A 17182-nucleotide genomic window follows, 5' to 3' on the forward strand; every position below is an offset into this window, starting at 1 on the left:
GATATTGACATCCACCACGACGTATCGGACACGTTAGCCGCGCCTGCCCTGGCCCCCCCATCCCCCATCTCACCCTCTCACCGATCGATCAGACGGGAGATTGCTCAGACGGCGATCGATCAAACAGCCGAGACAAGGCGGGCAAGACACGGGCCCACCCCACGTCACGACGTCGAGGCGGCAGGATGGACTCTACGCAGAGGTTCCCTGCAGCATTGGCGAGAAGGAGACGGGTGCATGGCGAGGGTATGCCTGGGCCGTCGCTTGCTGACCAGGTCATGTCCATGTACAGCCACTCGTCCGGAAGGCACCTGGCCGACGCCGACCTGGTGGCTTCGCTCTCGGCCACCCTCGCTGCTGGGGCGGATGTCTCGCATTTGGAGCTCGGGGCTGGGTCGGGCAGTGGAGGAGGGCGCGGAAAAGGTGGCAAAGCCAATAGAGGCGGAAGTGTTGGCAATGGCCTGCCGGCGTCGAAAATCCCAAAGTCGGACTACGTGGTGACCTCGTCGCCTCTGCCGGGCAAGGGCCCGGACTCGGTGTACTCGGCTGCCGATGGGCTCTGGCACACCACTGTCTTCCCCAGAGCTGTTCCGTCGTCGCGGCGGGATGTTGACTTGCTCAACGAGTGGATCGAAGCAAAGACGTCACAGCTCGCTGCAGAGGCCGACGACCCACTCAAGCTCATCGCGGCCACCAACTCGATCTACTCCATCGCCATCCACGAAGTCACCCGCCAGGTCACCGTCCAGTGCGCGCCGCGTGGCAAGCTCCTCACCAAGCTCTTTCGCAAGTATGTGGCTCTCTTTCAGCGTATTCTCAAGCTTGTCCAGCGCGACAAGTCCGGTGAGGACGTGGAGGCCCAACGGGCACTCACCGACCAGCTGCAGACCCAGCGGATCAAGTACAACGACATCATCGACGCACTTCGTCTCGAGTTTGACCACGCTGTTCGCGACGTCCTCGCTCAGAAGAAGGAGCTCGAGTCGCAGAACGCAACACTGACCGGGAAGCTGCAGCACGCCGAGCAGCGGATCGAGCGCTTCTCCATCGGCCGCGTTGCCGCAGAGGCTAAGATCGAGGAGCTGACGGACCAATGCGCCCAGCAGTCGCGGGCGCTTGACCGTCTGCTCGCTGAGAATAGGCAGCTCCGCCGCTCGGCGGCCGCCAGCGAAGCGGCCGCCGTTGCCGCCGTTGCCTCTGCGCCGGGCGCATTGGATCGCGCCTACTCGTTTGGCACCCAGACGCCGTCCGCGTGGTGGACAACCTCGCTCGGCGAGCTCTCTGCGGCCCTTAGCGGAAAGTCGAAGTCGACGACTGCCACTCGCGCCGCAGCAGAGATTGAGAACATTGTTGCTGCCCGCGTTGCCACCGAGCTCGATCGAAGGCGCCATGACGCCGACGCCCACCTCGCCGACCGAGCGACCCAGACCGACGGCAGCTTATTCGCCGTTGCCGAGTCTGCCAGACAGGCTGCTGCCAGGAGCGCAGTTGCAGCCAGCGTTCAGACCGAGCCGGTCGCCTTCCGCGAGTCGTACGACTCGGACGAGAGCGAGTTTGACTCAACTGTGCCTATGGTTGGCCTCCGCGAGTTCTACCACGAGCTCAATGCCGATACATTGCTCAATCCCACAGTTTGGGCCGTCATCGAGGAACGGACCAACCGCGAGCTCGAGACCCGTGCTGCGCCGCAGCATGCTCCGCCGCAGCACTGGAGCGGCGCTGTCGCAGAGGTCTCGATCGAGGTGCCGACTGCGGTGGTCGCCACTGAGGCGGCTGCTGCTGCATGCAGCGCCAGCGAGTCGGCGTCGGCCATATCGGCAGATGGGAGCACTAAGTCGGGATCAGGCTCCGAGTCTGCAGCAGAATTGCGAACTGGTTCGGCATCCGACTCGTCGTCTGCATCGTCGGCATCGTCGGCATCGTCAACAGCATCGTCGGCAGCATCGTCGGCAGCATCGTCCTCGCTGGACATGACCGAGTTCAAGGCCAAGCTAGCCTCGGCATCGTCGGCAGCGATTGCTGCGGTTGGCGTCAAGGTGAGTGATAGCGAGGTGTCCCCGGCTGCGTCACCGACGACAGTATCTGCGGCAGCTGGGCCGGCTCCGCCGCCGCCGCTCCCGCACCTGCCGTCTTTCTGGGCCCAGCCCGATTCTGCGGTCAAGGACATCGACACCACGCTGGCAGCGATTGTCGAGCCGACGCATGTGCCACTGGTGGCCGGCTCGGTGCCCGGCGTGGACGTGCCGCTCTCGCCGTCGTCGCCGCTGGCCCCGTCGCCGACATCGCTGCCGGTGCGGCCGCCTAGCGGTCTGGGAGTGGTGAGCAGCGGGGGCTCAGAGGCGGCCAAGGTGCTCAACCGAGCGCGCGACATTCTCATGTCGGTCCTCACAGTGGCCGACGACCCGCTGCTGCAGTCGATGGCGACTTCGGACATGACCTCGCTCGACAAGTTTGAGCGAGTCCTCAACCGGATGGCCGTTCGGCTAGAGGCCATCACCAATGAGCACAAGGCGTTCCGGACCATGCAGGAGCTGCTGTTGCAGCGGGCGAGTGGCGCTGGCTCGAAACAAGGCATTCCGATGGCCCAGCGGGCACCAATGCTGAGCGAGACGCGGCGTACGTCGTCGTCCGACAAGTTGCGGTCGGCTGCCAACTCTATCATTGCTGCCAACCGGCTCCGCGCGTTCTCGACCCAGGGTGCAGAGCGACGCTCACAGCGTTCGCGCTCGCACTCGTTTTCTCAGTTTATGCCCTCGGCCTCGTCGCGTCGAATTTTCGACAAGCCTGCAGCGGCGCTGGAAGGCATGCCGGCCATGGACGAGGTTGCTGAGGCAAGTCTGAAAGAGAGAAGCGGGAGCAAGAGCGAGAGCGGGAGCGGAAGCATGAGCGGAAGCGAGAGTGCAAGCAAGTGCGGAAGTGAGACCGGGGACGACGATGACATGGAAACGTCTGATACGGAGTCGGCTGTGGCCAGAGATGATGAGGCGTTGATGCAAAGCTTGCCGTCGGCGTCGTCGACGCTGCTCTCCGAGTCGGGAAGCCTCAACCGGTCATTCTCGATTGCCGGAGCCATGACGCCGTCGGAGCAGATTGTGCGGAATCAGCTGTCAAAGGCCAACGCGCGGCTTCGTGCGATGGAGCAGCAGGTCAGGATCCTGCGCAAGGCGCTGCTCTCTGCACGGGCCAAGCTGCGTGCGGCCGGGCTGGAGGCCGCAGCCGAAAAGGCGACCGCGGCTGCTCGACGCGGTGGGGTGTCGGCGTCCGAGCTGGCGGCGGAGCCGCCCACGGATGTGGCGCTCAAGGTCAAGAGCGAGATTGACAGCGACATCAAGGCGCTGCTGCGGAGCCGCGGGCTCTTGGGAAGATTACCCGAGTCAGGCAGCGACGACGACGATGGCGACGAGCTGGTGTGTATGGTGGCGGTGGCGACGCAAACCGAGGGTGTCGGAACGGCGGTAGCCGCGACGCAAACAGCGGGAGACGGCGTAACGTTGACAGTGAGCATGCAGGCTGCACGTGGGCTGCCTGTTCAGGCATCGGCCGACAACATGCTGCTGGCGCTGCGGTCGCGGCTCAAGGACCAAATCGAACAGCTGGCTCAGACGCAACAGCGTCTGGTACGGACTGCGTCGTCGGCGTCGATGCAGCGCTCCGACTCGGCGTCGATGCGGCGGTCCGACTCGATGTCTGTGGCATCACGTGAGAGCCCACCGCTTGACGGCCAAAGCCTGGCTGCAGCGGCAGCGATTTCCGCGTCAACGCCACATGTGGTGGCGCCGTTTGCCTCGCGTTCGCTCCCACATACACCGCGTCGCAGCACGCTGGATTCAGAGACAGCACTAGCGGTGAAGGTGCTCGAGCTCGAGGACCGGCTGCGGGAGCAGACAGAGGCGCACCGGGCGGAGTTGGCGCAGGCTACTGCTGCAGCGCAGCATGGGCCGCGGCCGCCGACCGGTGAAGCGCCGTCGGCTCCGGCGGCTGTGCGAGCGGTGCGTGAGCGGGCGTTGCGGAGCCGGCGGGAAGCGGCGCGCGGGGCGTCCGAGACGAGCGAGGTGCGTGCAGCAGCTGTCAAGCTTGCGGCAGCGTCGACGGAAGGTGGCAGCGGCTTGGAGGAGGGCGCCGACGAGGTGCCCATAGCAGCAAGGGGGATGCGGAACTCTGTGTCTGAGGCCATGATGGCGGTCGGCGGAGGGGTTGGCTCGTCGCATGCTGTACTGCCGCCGATTGGAGCGGTGGGCAGAACGGGCGAGCTCGGGCTGCGGAGTGGTGGCGCGCAGTCACTGGTCATCACCACAGCAGGTGGAGGCAGTGGAGTGCTCCGGGTGGCGCGGAGTGTGGAGCGGCTGGCAGGAACTCGGGGAACCTCGGGCGGGGGCTCGGGCTCGCGGTCGCGGTCGCGGTCGCTGACGCGGTCGCGGTCGGGCTCGCACTCGCGGTCGCCGTCACAGGAAGGAACGTCAAGCGAGCAAGCCGGCGAGCTCTCGCCGAGCACAATGGTGAGCGCGATGCGGAACCGGCTGACGAGCACGGTGCAGCTGGACACGTTCGAGCGGGCGAAGCAGCGGCAGGCGAAGAAGGGGTGGCGCGCGCGTGGAAGAACATGGTTGGCAAGCTGGCGAACGAGAGCAAGACCGGGCGGGCGCCAAGGCCAAAGCCGCTGCGGTGGGTGCTGCAGCGGGTGTGGCAGCTTTACTCGGACAAGATGTCGGCGGACAGCTCTGACGACCGGGTTGGCATGCCGCACATCCCGTTCCAGATCTTTGTTTACGAATGGTTTGTGCACGAGTACGGGCTGCGGTCGCTAGCGGAGGCGAACCTCAAGGCGCTATTGCACACGGTGAGTGTCCGTGCGGATGGGTCGCCACGAATGGCGATGTTTGCGCGGTTCTGCGGGCTTGCGTGCGCTGACCAAGTATACTCGCTGGACGTGCTGGACGTGTTTCTGGCGACACTGCGGCAGGTTGTGGGCCATGCGGGGGTGACGCTCGAGGCCGAACCTGTGCGTGTCGGGGTGACAGCGGCGCTGGATGGAGTGCACAAGGCGCTGAGCGCGGAGCGCGGGATTGCGGCCGCGCAGCTCGAAAAGGCGATGGCACAGTTGGCAGCCGTACTGATTCGAGAGGCTGAGGGTGTAGACGGCGAGCAGATTGTGGACGTGGACACGGTGCTGGGCGAGACGGTTGGGGTCTGGCTGCAGGTGTTTGACCCGACGTATGCGCGGATGCAGGCGCTGTACCGGGCGGCGGACATGAACGGCGACGGCGAGCTCGACTGCCAAGAGTTTGTGCACACGGTCCTGCATGCGGCGCCGTCGTTTTCTGCGGCGGAGGCGCGTGCGCTGTTTGTGGCCCAAGCCGGGTCGGAGGAGGCGACGATGGCGCCGGGCGGGTTTGTGGCTGCCGCGCAGGCCGGACATCTGCCGTCGTGGCAGCCCGGCGGCGACATGCGCGGGACCGACCTGGTGGAGCGGCTGGAGCGGCTGTGGGGCTCGACGCGCGAAGCGGTGATGGACGAGATTGAGGTGCTCAACCGCAAGCTGGCAGGCACATCCGAAGTGGATCTTGCCACCGAGCGGCTGTCGAACTTTGTGCGGCTGTACTCGGAGGAGGCGCGCGATGTGCTCGCGACGTGGTACGCGTACCACCTGCTGATGCTGGACCTTGCACTTGCACGTGAGGTCTTCCGGGCGTCGCTGCCGTCACCGGGTGAGCGGTTGCATCTCGGGCGGCGGACGTAGTAAAGACCTACATGATGGGAGAGGAGAGGTTCGAGTCTGGGCGCGGCTGGGTGAGCGGTTCCTCAGCGGCGTCGTCAAAGAAGTCGATGGTGGATGCGGGCTCGAGAGCGGGCGTGTCGTGGTGCTCTGTCTGCAACTGAGCAGGGCCAATGCGGGCAGCAACGTTGGCCAGCTGCTGCTCAAACTGCGCCAGGCGGAGGTCCTGAGCCTCAATCTTGGTCTTCATAATCTTGATGATCTGCAGAAGGGTGGCCAGGCGCGAGTTGGCAATGTCCTGGCCTTGACGGACAATGTTCCGCTCCTTCCGCTGGCGCTCAAACTCGATACGCATCTTGTGACGCATATCTCTCAGCTGCTCCAGCGCCGTCGCCTCTGATCGCGGCTTAGAGGCGTGAGGAGCTGCCGCCCGTTGCCGAGCCCGAGCCCGACCTCGCGACGGCGACACTCTCGCACTCTGGCCACGATTCGCAGTACGACCACCATCAGCACCAAACTGACTCGGGCCTGTGTTTGCCCGCTTGCACGGGCGGAGAGAAGCGTTATCATCATCATCATCATCATCATTATCATCATCATCATCATCATCATGGTCGTCGTCATGGCCAGACCCAGGAGCCGAGCGAGGACGCGAACGAGGCCGGGAACGAGAATGAGAATGAGGATAATCGCCATGAGGCGGAGGCTCAGCTTTTCTCTTGCGAACGGCTGCTTGCCAAGCCGACCGAGCAGCTTTCAGTTCTGCGGCAGAGGCAGGCTGCCCGCGTGGCCGCAGGCTCTGCAGCAAGGCGGGCGGAGGGGCGAGGGGAGCGACCTCGCAGGCGGGGCAGGACCATGTGCCAGGCGGGGCGGCCGAGAGTGGAGGTATGAGGCAGCCAGAGTGGAAAGAGAGCGTGCATGTGTCGCAGCAGAGAACATCACCCCCACCCTGACATGTGTAGCAGTAGTCGCTGTGCTGGTCAGTCATGGGTGTGGGGTGTGGGGGGGGAGGGGGTGTGGGGTGGGGTGGTGGGGTGATCGTGATCGTGATCGTGATCATGATCGTGATCGTGATTGTGGGATCTGATCTGATGTGTGATTGTGGGATCTGATCTGATGTGATCTGGGTGATGGGGGGAGGAATGGGGATGTGGGTGGTGGCAGGCAGTGGTGGGTGTGTATGCGAGGGTGTGGGGTGGGGGGTGGGGGTGGTGTGGGGTGATCGTGATCGTGATCAGGGAATGCGGTGTCTGTACTGATCAATCGGTGGGATCGGCGTGGGTGCCACCACAGCCGCCTGACGTCACCACCTCACTTTCGGGGACAGGTACAGAGATGGGCAAGAAGACAGGGACAGGCAAGAAGACCAAGAGGAAGACAAGTGGGAGTACGACTACTACAGCCGCAAGTACTTCTTCTACTTCTTCTCCAGACTCGAACGTGACCGTCGTCCTCCTCGCTGCCCTCCTGCTCGCCCTCGCCGCCGTCGCCTACGTGGTCACCACCGATGACGGCACTGGCGTCCTGCCGTCTTGCTGGCTCGGCAACGCTGGCTGATGACACTCGTGATGGGAACCATGGTGGAAATGGGGTTGGGCACGAGGTTGGCATGGTCAACTTCGATGATTTGGATGAGGCTGAGCTGGGCGGCAGTGAGCCCAAGCTCTCGGCCAAGGAGGAGATGGATCCGGTCAAGTCGCTACCGTACAAGGTCAACGACGCGCTGAAGCAGGTCGAGGCGCTGCAGAAGGGCTTTGCCGGCTTGAGCAACACGTATCAGCAGAGAAGACTGATGGAGAAGGGCTCGCTGCCGCTCATGCCGCTCCCGGCCGGCATGCTCGAGATCAGAGACAATCTGAGGATCGTGGTCGAGCTTGTGGTGGGTCAAGTCAGCCGGTACATCGGCCACAAGCTGCCTGGCTACTCGGCGTTTCAGGACAAGAACTTTGTGGCCAAGCTGGAGATGCTCAAGCAGAGCATGGCCCACCTCGACCGCAGCCTCTACCGGGTCGTCGCCGCCATGGCCAGCGACGCCGACATATACGTCGGCGCAAACGCAGAGGCCTGCGGCCATGCAGACTTTGCCAATGTTCTTGTCGGTGAGGACTACGACATCAAAGTCCGCAAGGAGCACGACGACGTCGACGCCCTCGTCGCCATTGCCATCGACAAGGTCGAACGCGGCCAGGCCTGCCGCGGCATCGTCTCAAAGCAGAAGCCTGCCGCCGCGGCCGACATTCCCGCCGTCTCGCGCCTGGGCCGGCGCCGTGTCGCTGGCCAGTAGCAGCCGCCTCATTCCAGTCCGGCATAGAGCGAGCCCATTCCAGAAGGCCCAGCGCCAGTCGTCTGTCGGCGCCCTCGCGCCCCGCGTCCCCGTCCTCGCGCCCCGCGTCCGCGCCCTCGCGCCCTGTGTCCGCGCCCCCCCGATCTATAGCTGGTCGACATGCCGCGGACCACTGCTGCCGCCGCCGCCAGCGCCCCGCCCCCACCACCCGCTCCGCCGCCGGCACCTGCCCGGCCATGGTCGATGAACGCGTCGAGAAGCTCCAGCTCAACGCCTGCGACCTTGGAGCAGAGATGCAGAGTGAACTTGCCGGCGACGTGCGCGCCCATCACCCGCGGCACAACCACGTACGAGCCTGCAGCTAGCATCACCGTCGTCGCAACCGTCCTGGCGTTGGTAAACGTAGTTGCAACTAGTGACTCGCTCAAGCACGCCGCCCCTGACGGCACCGTCCTGCCTGGCAGGATGGCAATCGCCGACGCCTTGCGTGGCACCGCAGCCTTCTTCTTCGCCTTGTACTCGATCGGATGGAGGCCAAGGTGGACGACGGCTCCATCAGCTGGGATGTCGAGAGCAAAGCAGGGAGTGCAGACGGCGCCGGACGCTCCCGGCTTCCACGCTCCATCAATCGCGGCGCGTGATGGCCAGTCGTCGTGAAGAGGATGGTCGACGACAGTCATGGTCACCGGCGCGACGCCGTCGTCGTCACCATCACCCACTGTTGCCACCGTGAGCGCGTAGCTGCCGCTCAGTTGCCCATCGTACATCGCTGGCTGAAGAAAGACCGGGCTGGAGGCAGGCATCGAAAAGACGAGACTGGCTTCGCGCGAGTTGCTGTACGGCGAGACTGCCAGCCGCTGGTACGCCAGCGCTGCACCAAGCCACGGCGAGGCCTCGCCACAAGCGGCATCTCGCTCGGCCGTTGCGCCTGCCGTCGGCACCAGCGCCTCTATCCCAATCGGCGGATAGCTGGCCGATGGCGAGTGTGGGACGGTGAGCGAGGCGATGACACGGAGCTTTGCTCCTTCGCGGCTTGTGCGAGCCAGCTGGTAGGCTCGCAGCGTCGAGCGCCGCTGGGATGGCATCCGTGTCGTGCTGACGCCGTCTGCTCTTTCAAACTCGCCCGTGACAACATCGTGGACGCGCGCATCAGCGCGAGCGATGACCATGCGAGTGAAGCTGCGGATGACGGTCTTGAGCGTGATCCACGACGCGCCGGGCGGTGCAGGACGGGCCGACGACGTCTTGCGCTTGGGCGGGCGGTCGACGTGTGGATTGAGGACGCACACGGCGTTGTCGGCCACGGCAATGACCGCGTACGCGTGGTCGTCAAGCACATCCATCCCACGAGGCAGCGGTGAGAGCTTCTCTTCGGTCACGTTGCGCGAGGATCGGTAGAGGCCGATGGGGCAGCCGGCGGCAAACAGGGCGGCGGCGGCGGCGATGGAGGCGAGCTTGGACGCCGGCGAGAGCCGGATGGTGACGACAGGAAGACCGAGCATGTCCGCGAAAGCCTCGGAGATCTTTCCGCCCTGAAGTGCGTTGTACGATCCATACCGCGCGGCCAAGGCCTTTTCTAGCAGCGGCAGCATGGGCGAAGAGGAGGAGGACATGAACCGCAGTGCGCCCGAGTCGTCGACAGGCAGCGTGTCGTCGACGACCACTCGAGTGGGCATCATCTCCTCGCCGATGTGCAGAACAAAGGCGATTGTTCCTTCATGATCATCGACATGAGCCTTTGGCACGAGATCAGGCGCAGCAGCAGCAATGGCGTGGATGGCAGCAACGACAAAGCAGTTGGCGAGGCGTCCTTGCCGGCACCCGAGCACCTCTTCGCGGCAGACGGTGACCTCGTCTTCTCGCAGCGGAAAGTGAGCAAACGGCCCAGGAGCGAGATCGCCGGCAGAGGTCATTCTCGACCGAGTCGCAAGACGGTAAGAGTCAGGTGATGGCTCGGCGCTTGGCTCGGGTTGTCGTTCTGTTCGGTGGCGCGAGGAAGGGGATTAAGAAGGAATTCGAGAAGGAATGGCTGGGAACGCGCTCCTCTTGCCGCAGGCCGATCGAGCTTGAAGCCATGATCGCGAGCCTCCTCACCCTCTTCTCAGCCATCTGCAACTTCTGCACCCTCTGCAACCTCTTGCATTGTGCGCTTTCCATGTGTTCTGTGTTCGCAACCAGACGATGCCGCCTCATGCCGACGCTCGCTAGCCGCTGCTCGGCTCATCGATCTGGAAGGCATGATTGCGAGGCACTACCTCCCCCCCCCCCCCTCCATCGCCTGTGGTTTCTTATGCTTTCCAACGTCTACTTGACGTTGTTGTAGAGCCATGAGTGCTCGCAATCAGCAGATGCTACGGGAGGGTGGCTCGGCTAGCCACGCAACCTTTTTTTTCGTGCCTTTGACCGGCAAATTATCTCCGCACCGTTTCTCCGCTGTGTTGGTTGTCATCTGTTCGAGGTCCGGCTGACGGCCCGCACCGCCACACCGCACGAGCGTGTGCCCAAGGCGGCGACATTCCACTCCCCGCACCACGGAATCTTTGCTGTTGTTGTCTCTGCCCCTGCCAATACAACGACTAGTGCCGTCTTGCATAACTCTGTTGTTGCTTTTTCGTCCTGTCCATGCCCTGCCCAAGGCTACCGTGCTCCGTCCGGCCATGGTGTTTGTCGCTGGCTTTTGTGGTCTTTTTTTCAGTGGCCTTTTCCGATGCTGCACCGCCGCTCTACGAACGTAGCTTTGACAATGGTGTTGATGGACGAGTTCAAGACAATGGTTCTGGTGACACAAGTGCTCCTGGGGCTGTTGTCTCTCTCAAGGAATCCTTCTTGGCGCTGAGGGTGATCGACATTCCGTCATCCTCCACTGGCCTGTACTTTGCGTCGTCGCGGACCAAAATCGGCTTTAAGGGCCTGCACGAGGCGGATGATGCTGCTACCATGAGGATGACTGCGTACGACTCCAACGAGTACCGTGGCGAGGCCCTATTAGAGACGCCATGGTCCGACAATGATGGCCTCAATGCCCTGCCATTATCCTCGTTATCATGGGAGTATTCCCATCCCGGAGGCGAGGTTAGCGAGTTTGACATCAACGACGAGCGCAAAGCTGGCTTCTCCAAGTTTGTGACTGATGTGCTCAACAGCGATGGATTCTCTGGAGCTTTGCTGTTCCGTCTGGAGCTGACGACCGCACCTGACCACAGCTATCTACTTGAGCTCGGAAACGGAGACTCGTTCTTCTCGCTCGAGTTTTGGCCGGTCTGCGGGGAGTACCCATCGGTGCCTTCGGGCACGCTCTCGACGTCAGGGGTCACGAGCTCGACATCGCACATAGTTGGCGACTCTATCACGATCACGTGCTCGGGCGGCTTGATGCTCTACGGTGGCTCGACTGCGAATACTGTGCTGTGTGAGGCAGGCGGATGGGCAGCTTTGCCGCCGGCGGTCAAGTGTGCTCCCCCGCCACCACCTCCGCCGCCGCCTTCGCCGCCGCCATCTCCGCCGCCGCCATCTCCGCCGCCGCCGTCGCCGCCGCCATCTCCGCCGCCGCCATCTCCGCCGCCGCCTTCGCCGCCGCCGTCGCCGCCGCCTTCGCCGCCGCCTTCACCTCCGCCGCCATCGCCGCCGCCGCCTTCACCTCCGCCGCCATCGCCGCCGCCGCCTTCACCTCCGCCGCCACCGTCACCTCCGCCGCCATCGCCGCCGCCGCCGTCGCCGCCGCCGTCGCCGCCACCGCCACCATCGCCACCTCCGCCATACGCGTGTGAGCTGATACAGCCTCCGCCTAACGGCACCATATCGTTTTCTGACTATGGATACGCCGGCTCTGTGGCGGTGACAACCTGCATCGACGGCACGGATTTTGTGGCCGGTGATGCGGTGCGAACGTGCACCGGGTTAACCTGGACTGGATTGCCGGCCGTGTGCGTCAGGGTGGCGTGCCCGGGCCTTGCGCCGCCGGCGTTTGGCTCTGTCAGCTGCACCAACGGATCGAGTACAGCCACGCCGGGCATCTTTGGCGAGATCTGCACCTTCGAGTGCTTGAACGGGCTGACCAAGGTCGGAGCCGACGCACTCGAGTGTCTTGGAAGTTCAATGTGGTCGGCACCGGCCCCATTCTGCTCGGCGGTCAATGTCTCGCAGTCAACGGGTGCGCCTATTGGCATGCCGCTCAAGATCACGGCCGGTGACACGTGGGAGCTGCGTGTCTCGCTCCGTGACTCGGAGGGCAACGCTGCCGGAAGCGGCAACGATCTGCCGCTGGCAGTTGTGCGGGGTGGTGATGGGGCCAACGCGGTGGCAGAGACGACGTACATCTCGACCGGCGAGTACAGCGCGAGAGTGGCGGTGCCGACTACGGTGGGCAGCTACATGTACGACATCGGGGCCAATGGTGAGCTCTTTACCCGCGGAGTCACGAATGTTGCGGTCGAGGTGGTGCCCGGCGCGCCGGACGGGCGATCGAGCACGCTCGTTGATCTGCCGACCTCGGGCGTGCTTCAGATCGAGACGTCTGCAACGACCGAGTACAATGTGGTGGTGACCGACGAGTTTGGCAATGTGCTGACGCAAGCGCTGGCCGCGTCCGAGGTGAGCATCGCGCTTCAACGCGGAGCTGACACCTTTGCTGTGACGGGCGTAGAACTGGGGCCGGGCTCGATCAAGTTTGGCATTGTGGTGGTCGAGGGCGGCTCGTACACGCTTGCGGTCAAGATCGGTGGCGAGGACATTGTGGGCTCGCCGTTTGTGGTTTCAGCGTCTGCCACTTGTGTGCCTGGCACGCGGGTCATCGATGGCGTCCGCTGCACGAGCTGCTCTGCGGGCACGTTCTCGGAGACCGTGAACGCGGTGGCGTGCAGCATCTGCCCCGAGTTTACCACCTCGCCCGAGCAGTCGTCATCGTTCCTCAACTGCACCTGCCTGCCGACGTTTTGGTTTGGGACTGGCGAGCGTGTGCGCGGCAAGCGATGTGAGCTGTGTCCGGTGGGCGCGATCTGTGCCGGCGGGACGACGCCGCCGCGAGCTGCGCCTGGACATGAGCCCTCGGACGATGGGCAAGCGTTTGTGACGTGTCCACAGCCTGCAGCGTGTATGGGCGATGGCAAGTGCGCTGCCGGATACCGCGGGCGGCTGTGCGCGCAGTGCTCGTCGGGCTACTACCGACTCGGTGATGTGTGCCGCGAGTGCAAGGGCTCGAACGTGGCGATCATTGTCGTGCTTGTTGTGCTTGTCTTTGCCTACGTCACCGGAGTGGTGTGGATCAACACGCGGAACACCAAGGTGTACGGGTACGCTGCGTTTGTCATTGCGCTCAACACGCTCCAGGCGGTGGCGATCTACGGGACGATCCAGCTCGACTGGCATCCTGTGGCGGAAGCGATCTTTGACGCGGTCTCGATGGTCAACCTCAACCTCGATCTTGCGTCGCCCGAGTGCGGGCTGGACGTGGGCGATGTGTGGATGTTCAAGTGGGGCATGACGATGGCGCTGCCGGTTCTGTTCCTCCTTCCGTTTGTGGTTGTGACTGCCATCCTCTGCGTGGTTTTCAATTTCCGCGAGTCCAAGAGTGCCATGTTTGCTGCCAACGGGCGAGTGGTTGGAGCCGCCGGACGTGGGTATCTGCAGACAATCCTGCTGTTGTACCTGCCTCTGATGTACGCGGCGCTGCGGTACTTTGACTGCACCGATGTCGGCGGTGGGATCGTGGTGATGACGACCAACCCTCAGCGGCGGTGCTACACAAGCGCGTGGTACGGGCTGCTCCCGTTGATTGTGACTGTGGCGGCTGTGTACGGGCTCTCGATTCCTGCGGGGCTGGCGGTCTTCCTCCGGCGCCAGGCTGCAGCGCTGGATGAGGTGACGTTCAGCAGCCGGTACGCGTTCCTTGTGGCCAAGTACAAGGCGGAGCTGTATTGGTATGAGCTGGCGATCATGGGGCGGAAGCTCGTGGTGGTGGTGGCGGTCTGCGCTTTTGCATCGCCGGTGGTCAAGGCCAGCGTGGTAGCGCTTGTGCTGTTTGTGGTTGCCATGGCCGGGATGGTCGGCAACCACAAACCATACACTGCCGAGTACCACAACCAGCTGGAGACGTTCACCTTGGCGTGCAGCATTGCGGTGCTCTGGTTCGGAACCATCGATTCTGTTCCGCTTCTTCGCGACATGATTGTCGTTGCTGCGCTTTTGGTGCTTGTGGTTGGCCTTGCTGTGGCCGTAGGGTACGAGGTGTCGCAGATCCGTGCCCACGATAAGGCGGAGGTTGAGGCCGTATTTGCAGAGCATGGTGTGCGCGAGTTTGAGGTCTGCGACAACGTCTCGGACTTTGAAATGCGGACGTTTTCCACGAATGCTCAGCTTGGCATGGGTCAGGAGGAAGGCGAGGAGGTCATGCCCTCGACGCTCGCCATTGTTGACGACGAGCCGCTGTCGTTAATGACCTCGGTGTCGAGCGTGTAGTCGTGCGTAAGTTGGACAATTTTGCTTTTTTTTTTTTTTTTGGACAACCGGGTAAGGTCGGGTCATCGGTCCCGTACCCAACGTCCAAAATTCAAAACCAAGAGCCGTAAAGTGGCTGACTAGATGAAGTAGAGTAGGGGTTGTGATCGTGTGCAGAGTATTATGCTGCTTGTGATGCGAGTGTCGCAAGGGGAGGTCTGCAGTGGTGGAGGAGGCGCGTGGGGAGAATTTTGGAACCATGACCCTGAGCCAGTCTGCGTGAAATTTGTCGATTTAGCGGCATGATGCCGCGTTGTCCCCTTCTTTTGTGATTAGCATACCTTCTCTGAGCTGTCCTTGTTGTTTGATGTGAGTGGTTGTAAAGCAGAAGGTGTTGTGGGTGAGCTGCGGGAGGTTGACGCGGTGGCGGTGTATGCGATGGTGGCAAAAAAAAAGCGCCAGTTTGGCGTGTTTGGGCGGTGATTGTCAGCAAGGGTATTGATGAGGGGGAAAACGATTTCGTTTGCCGAGGACAGTAGCGGTGGCGGGCACAACGGCACCTCTCCCCCCCTCGGCACGTTCGACAATGCTGAACACATTGCTGACGCTTGCGTCCAACCCGTATGTGGTCATTGGGGTTGTTGCGGCCATTCTTCTCTTTGTCCTCTTCATTGGCTTTACCGTATGTTAAGCATGCCCGGCTTGTCGCCATTCTCACTTGCTCCCGTTTCCCCCCACGTGGCGGTGTCGAGCGGCCAAACCAGCGGCGAGCCATCCACGGCATCCACCTGCAGAGTGACGAGAGAGCGAGGGGGGGGGGGAAGGGAATGGAGGGCAGGAAGGAGGGAGCGGGAGGGAGTGGGGGAGGTGGTTGCGGTAGGGAATGGGGGTGGTGGGTGGAGGAGGAGGTGGTGGTGGTTGGGGGCAGGGTGTGTGTGTGTGTGTGTGTGTGTGTGAGGAGCGCGCCCTACCTTTACGACCTTTTTCGTTGAAGTGGCGGTGATCGCGGGCGTGTGATCAAGAAGGCCGAGGCGGTGATGGGGAGGGGGGGGGGGGGGGGGCAGGGTGTGTGTGCGCGGAAACTCACAAGGGAGGGGACAGCCTGCCAATGCGCCGCCGATTGTGTCTACAGGGCTCCCTATTGTGGGCCCTATTCTTGCGTTTATGAAGAACCCGTACCAGCTTGCGCTCGACTCGTACCGGCGGTACGGCGAGGTGTTTACCATCAAGGTTGCGAACCAGCGGCTGACGTTCCTTGTGGGACCGGAGGCATCTGAGCCGTTTTTCAAGGGCAAGGATGCGGACATGTCGCAGAACGAGGTGTACAAGTTCTCTGTGTCGATTTTCGGCAAGGGTGTTGTGTACGATGTGCCGACGCCGATCCGGATTGAGCAGATCAAGTTCATGTCGTCTGCGCTGCGGTCTGACGTGCTGCGGTCGTACGTGGACGACATGGTGCTGGAGGCGCGGCAGTACTTTGGCAAGTGGGGCGAGTCCGGGACTGTGGACCTGGCCCAGGTCTTCTCTGAGCTTATTATCCTGACTGCGTCGCGGTGCCTGATGGGCCCCGAGGTGCGCGAGCACATGTTTGAGCAGGTTGCGGAGCTGTTCCGGGCACTTGACGAGGGCCTCCTCCCGATCACGTTCTTCTTCCCTGAGCTCCCGATTCCTGCGCACCGTGCGCGGAACGCGGCGCGCGAGGAGATGGTCAAGCTGTTTGCGGGGATCATGGAGGAGCGGCGGGCGAACCCGGACAAGATCTACACGGACATGCTCGACCAGTTTATGAACGCGCAGTACAAGGACGGGCGGACGCTGACGGACCGCGAGGTGACCGGGCTCATGATCTCGCTGCTCTTTGCCGGACAGCACACGTCGTCCAACTCGTCGGCGTCGACGCTGCTGCACCTGCTGCGGTCGGACTCGACGGTGGACAACACGGAGCACCTGCAGGCTGTGCTCGACGAGCAGCAGGCCATGATTGCCGAGTTTGGCGACGAGCTCAACTATGACGTGCTCGAGAAGATGGACCGGCTCCATGTGTCGATCAAGGAGGGCATCCGGCTCTGCCCGCCGCTCATCTTTGTCATGCGCAAGGTGAAGAAGGCGTTCAGCGTCAAGGGCTACACCGTGCCGGTGGGCGACCTTGCCTTTGTCTCGCCGCCGGTCTCGCACCGGGTGGAGTCGATCTTCACCAACGCCGAGACGTACGACCCGACGCGGTTCCTCCCGCCGCGCGAGGAGGACAAGAAGGCCCGGTTTGCCTTTGCCGGCTTTGGCGGCGGGCGCCACGGGTGCCTCGGCGAGAACTTTGCCTACCTCCAGATCAAGACCATCTTCTCGGTCCTGCTCCGGTCGTACAAGCTCAAGCTCGTCGATCCCTTCCCTGAGCAGGACTACACCGGCCTTGTTGTCGGGCCCAAGCCGTGCCAGGTTGCCTACGAGCGGATCTGAGTTTTTAACAGCCCAGCGTTTGCACGGTGTTGTGTGTGAGGTGAGGGAAGTGTTGTGGGATGTGTGTGCGGTAGTTTGGTGGGTGGGAGGATGGATGTCTTGGTGACGGACGACAAGGCGAGCCTTGGTCGTTGGTCGCCCAGGCGAGAGTCGGCCGGCTAGCCACCAACCAGGCGAGAGTCGGCCAACTCGCTGACGCCCGTCTCCTGTCTTGTGACGACCACCAAGCCACCTCACTCGCCCTCCCCCCCCTCCTCCCCCCCCCCCTTCCTCCCCCCCCCCCCCACCCCCCCCCCCCA

The 17182-nt window shown here is 63.2% G+C and overlaps 6 protein-coding genes across 6 annotated transcripts; 4 read left to right on the forward strand and 2 right to left on the reverse strand.

Moving 5' to 3' along the window:
- Positions 1-198: 198 nt before the first annotated feature.
- Positions 199-5737, forward strand: AMSG_05336 (uncharacterized protein; the record flags this gene model as incomplete). Its single annotated transcript, XM_013902591.1, has 2 exons — positions 199-4543; positions 4627-5737. Exons 1-2 carry the CDS (start codon positions 249-251, stop codon positions 5735-5737), a joined length of 5406 nt encoding a protein of 1801 aa, XP_013758045.1. The 5' UTR covers positions 199-248.
- Positions 5536-6409, reverse strand: AMSG_05337 (uncharacterized protein; the record flags this gene model as incomplete). Its single annotated transcript, XM_013902592.1, has 2 exons — positions 5536-6107; positions 6365-6409. The coding sequence occupies 2 exons, from the start codon at positions 6407-6409 to the stop codon at positions 5745-5747; spliced, it is 408 nt and encodes a 135-aa protein (XP_013758046.1). The 3' UTR covers positions 5536-5744.
- Positions 6410-7043: 634 nt separating this feature from the next.
- Positions 7044-8410, forward strand: AMSG_11875 (uncharacterized protein). The gene has a single exon (XM_013902619.1). The coding sequence runs from the start codon at positions 7221-7223 to the stop codon at positions 7995-7997; it is 777 nt and encodes a 258-aa protein (XP_013758073.1). The 5' UTR covers positions 7044-7220; the 3' UTR covers positions 7998-8410.
- AMSG_05340 (uncharacterized protein) lies at positions 8006-9910 on the reverse strand (the record flags this gene model as incomplete). Its single annotated transcript, XM_013902593.1, has 2 exons — positions 8006-8059; positions 8168-9910. The coding sequence occupies 2 exons, from the start codon at positions 9908-9910 to the stop codon at positions 8006-8008; spliced, it is 1797 nt and encodes a 598-aa protein (XP_013758047.1).
- Positions 9911-10740: 830 nt separating this feature from the next.
- Positions 10741-14548, forward strand: AMSG_05341 (uncharacterized protein; the record flags this gene model as incomplete). Its single annotated transcript, XM_013902594.1, has 2 exons — positions 10741-10785; positions 10815-14548. The coding sequence occupies 2 exons, from the start codon at positions 10741-10743 to the stop codon at positions 14448-14450; spliced, it is 3681 nt and encodes a 1226-aa protein (XP_013758048.1). The 3' UTR covers positions 14451-14548.
- Positions 14549-14985: 437 nt separating this feature from the next.
- Positions 14986-16908, forward strand: AMSG_05342 (cytochrome P450 monooxygenase CYP51G1). The gene is made up of 2 exons (XM_013902595.1): positions 14986-15111; positions 15531-16908. The coding sequence occupies exons 1-2, from the start codon at positions 15016-15018 to the stop codon at positions 16881-16883; spliced, it is 1449 nt and encodes a 482-aa protein (XP_013758049.1). The 5' UTR covers positions 14986-15015; the 3' UTR covers positions 16884-16908.
- The last annotated feature ends 274 nt before the right edge of the window (positions 16909-17182 follow it).

This window comes from Thecamonas trahens (assembly GCF_000142905.1).
Source record: "Thecamonas trahens ATCC 50062 unplaced genomic scaffold supercont1.22, whole genome shotgun sequence".
Lineage (NCBI taxonomy): Eukaryota > Apusomonadida > Apusomonadidae > Thecamonas > Thecamonas trahens.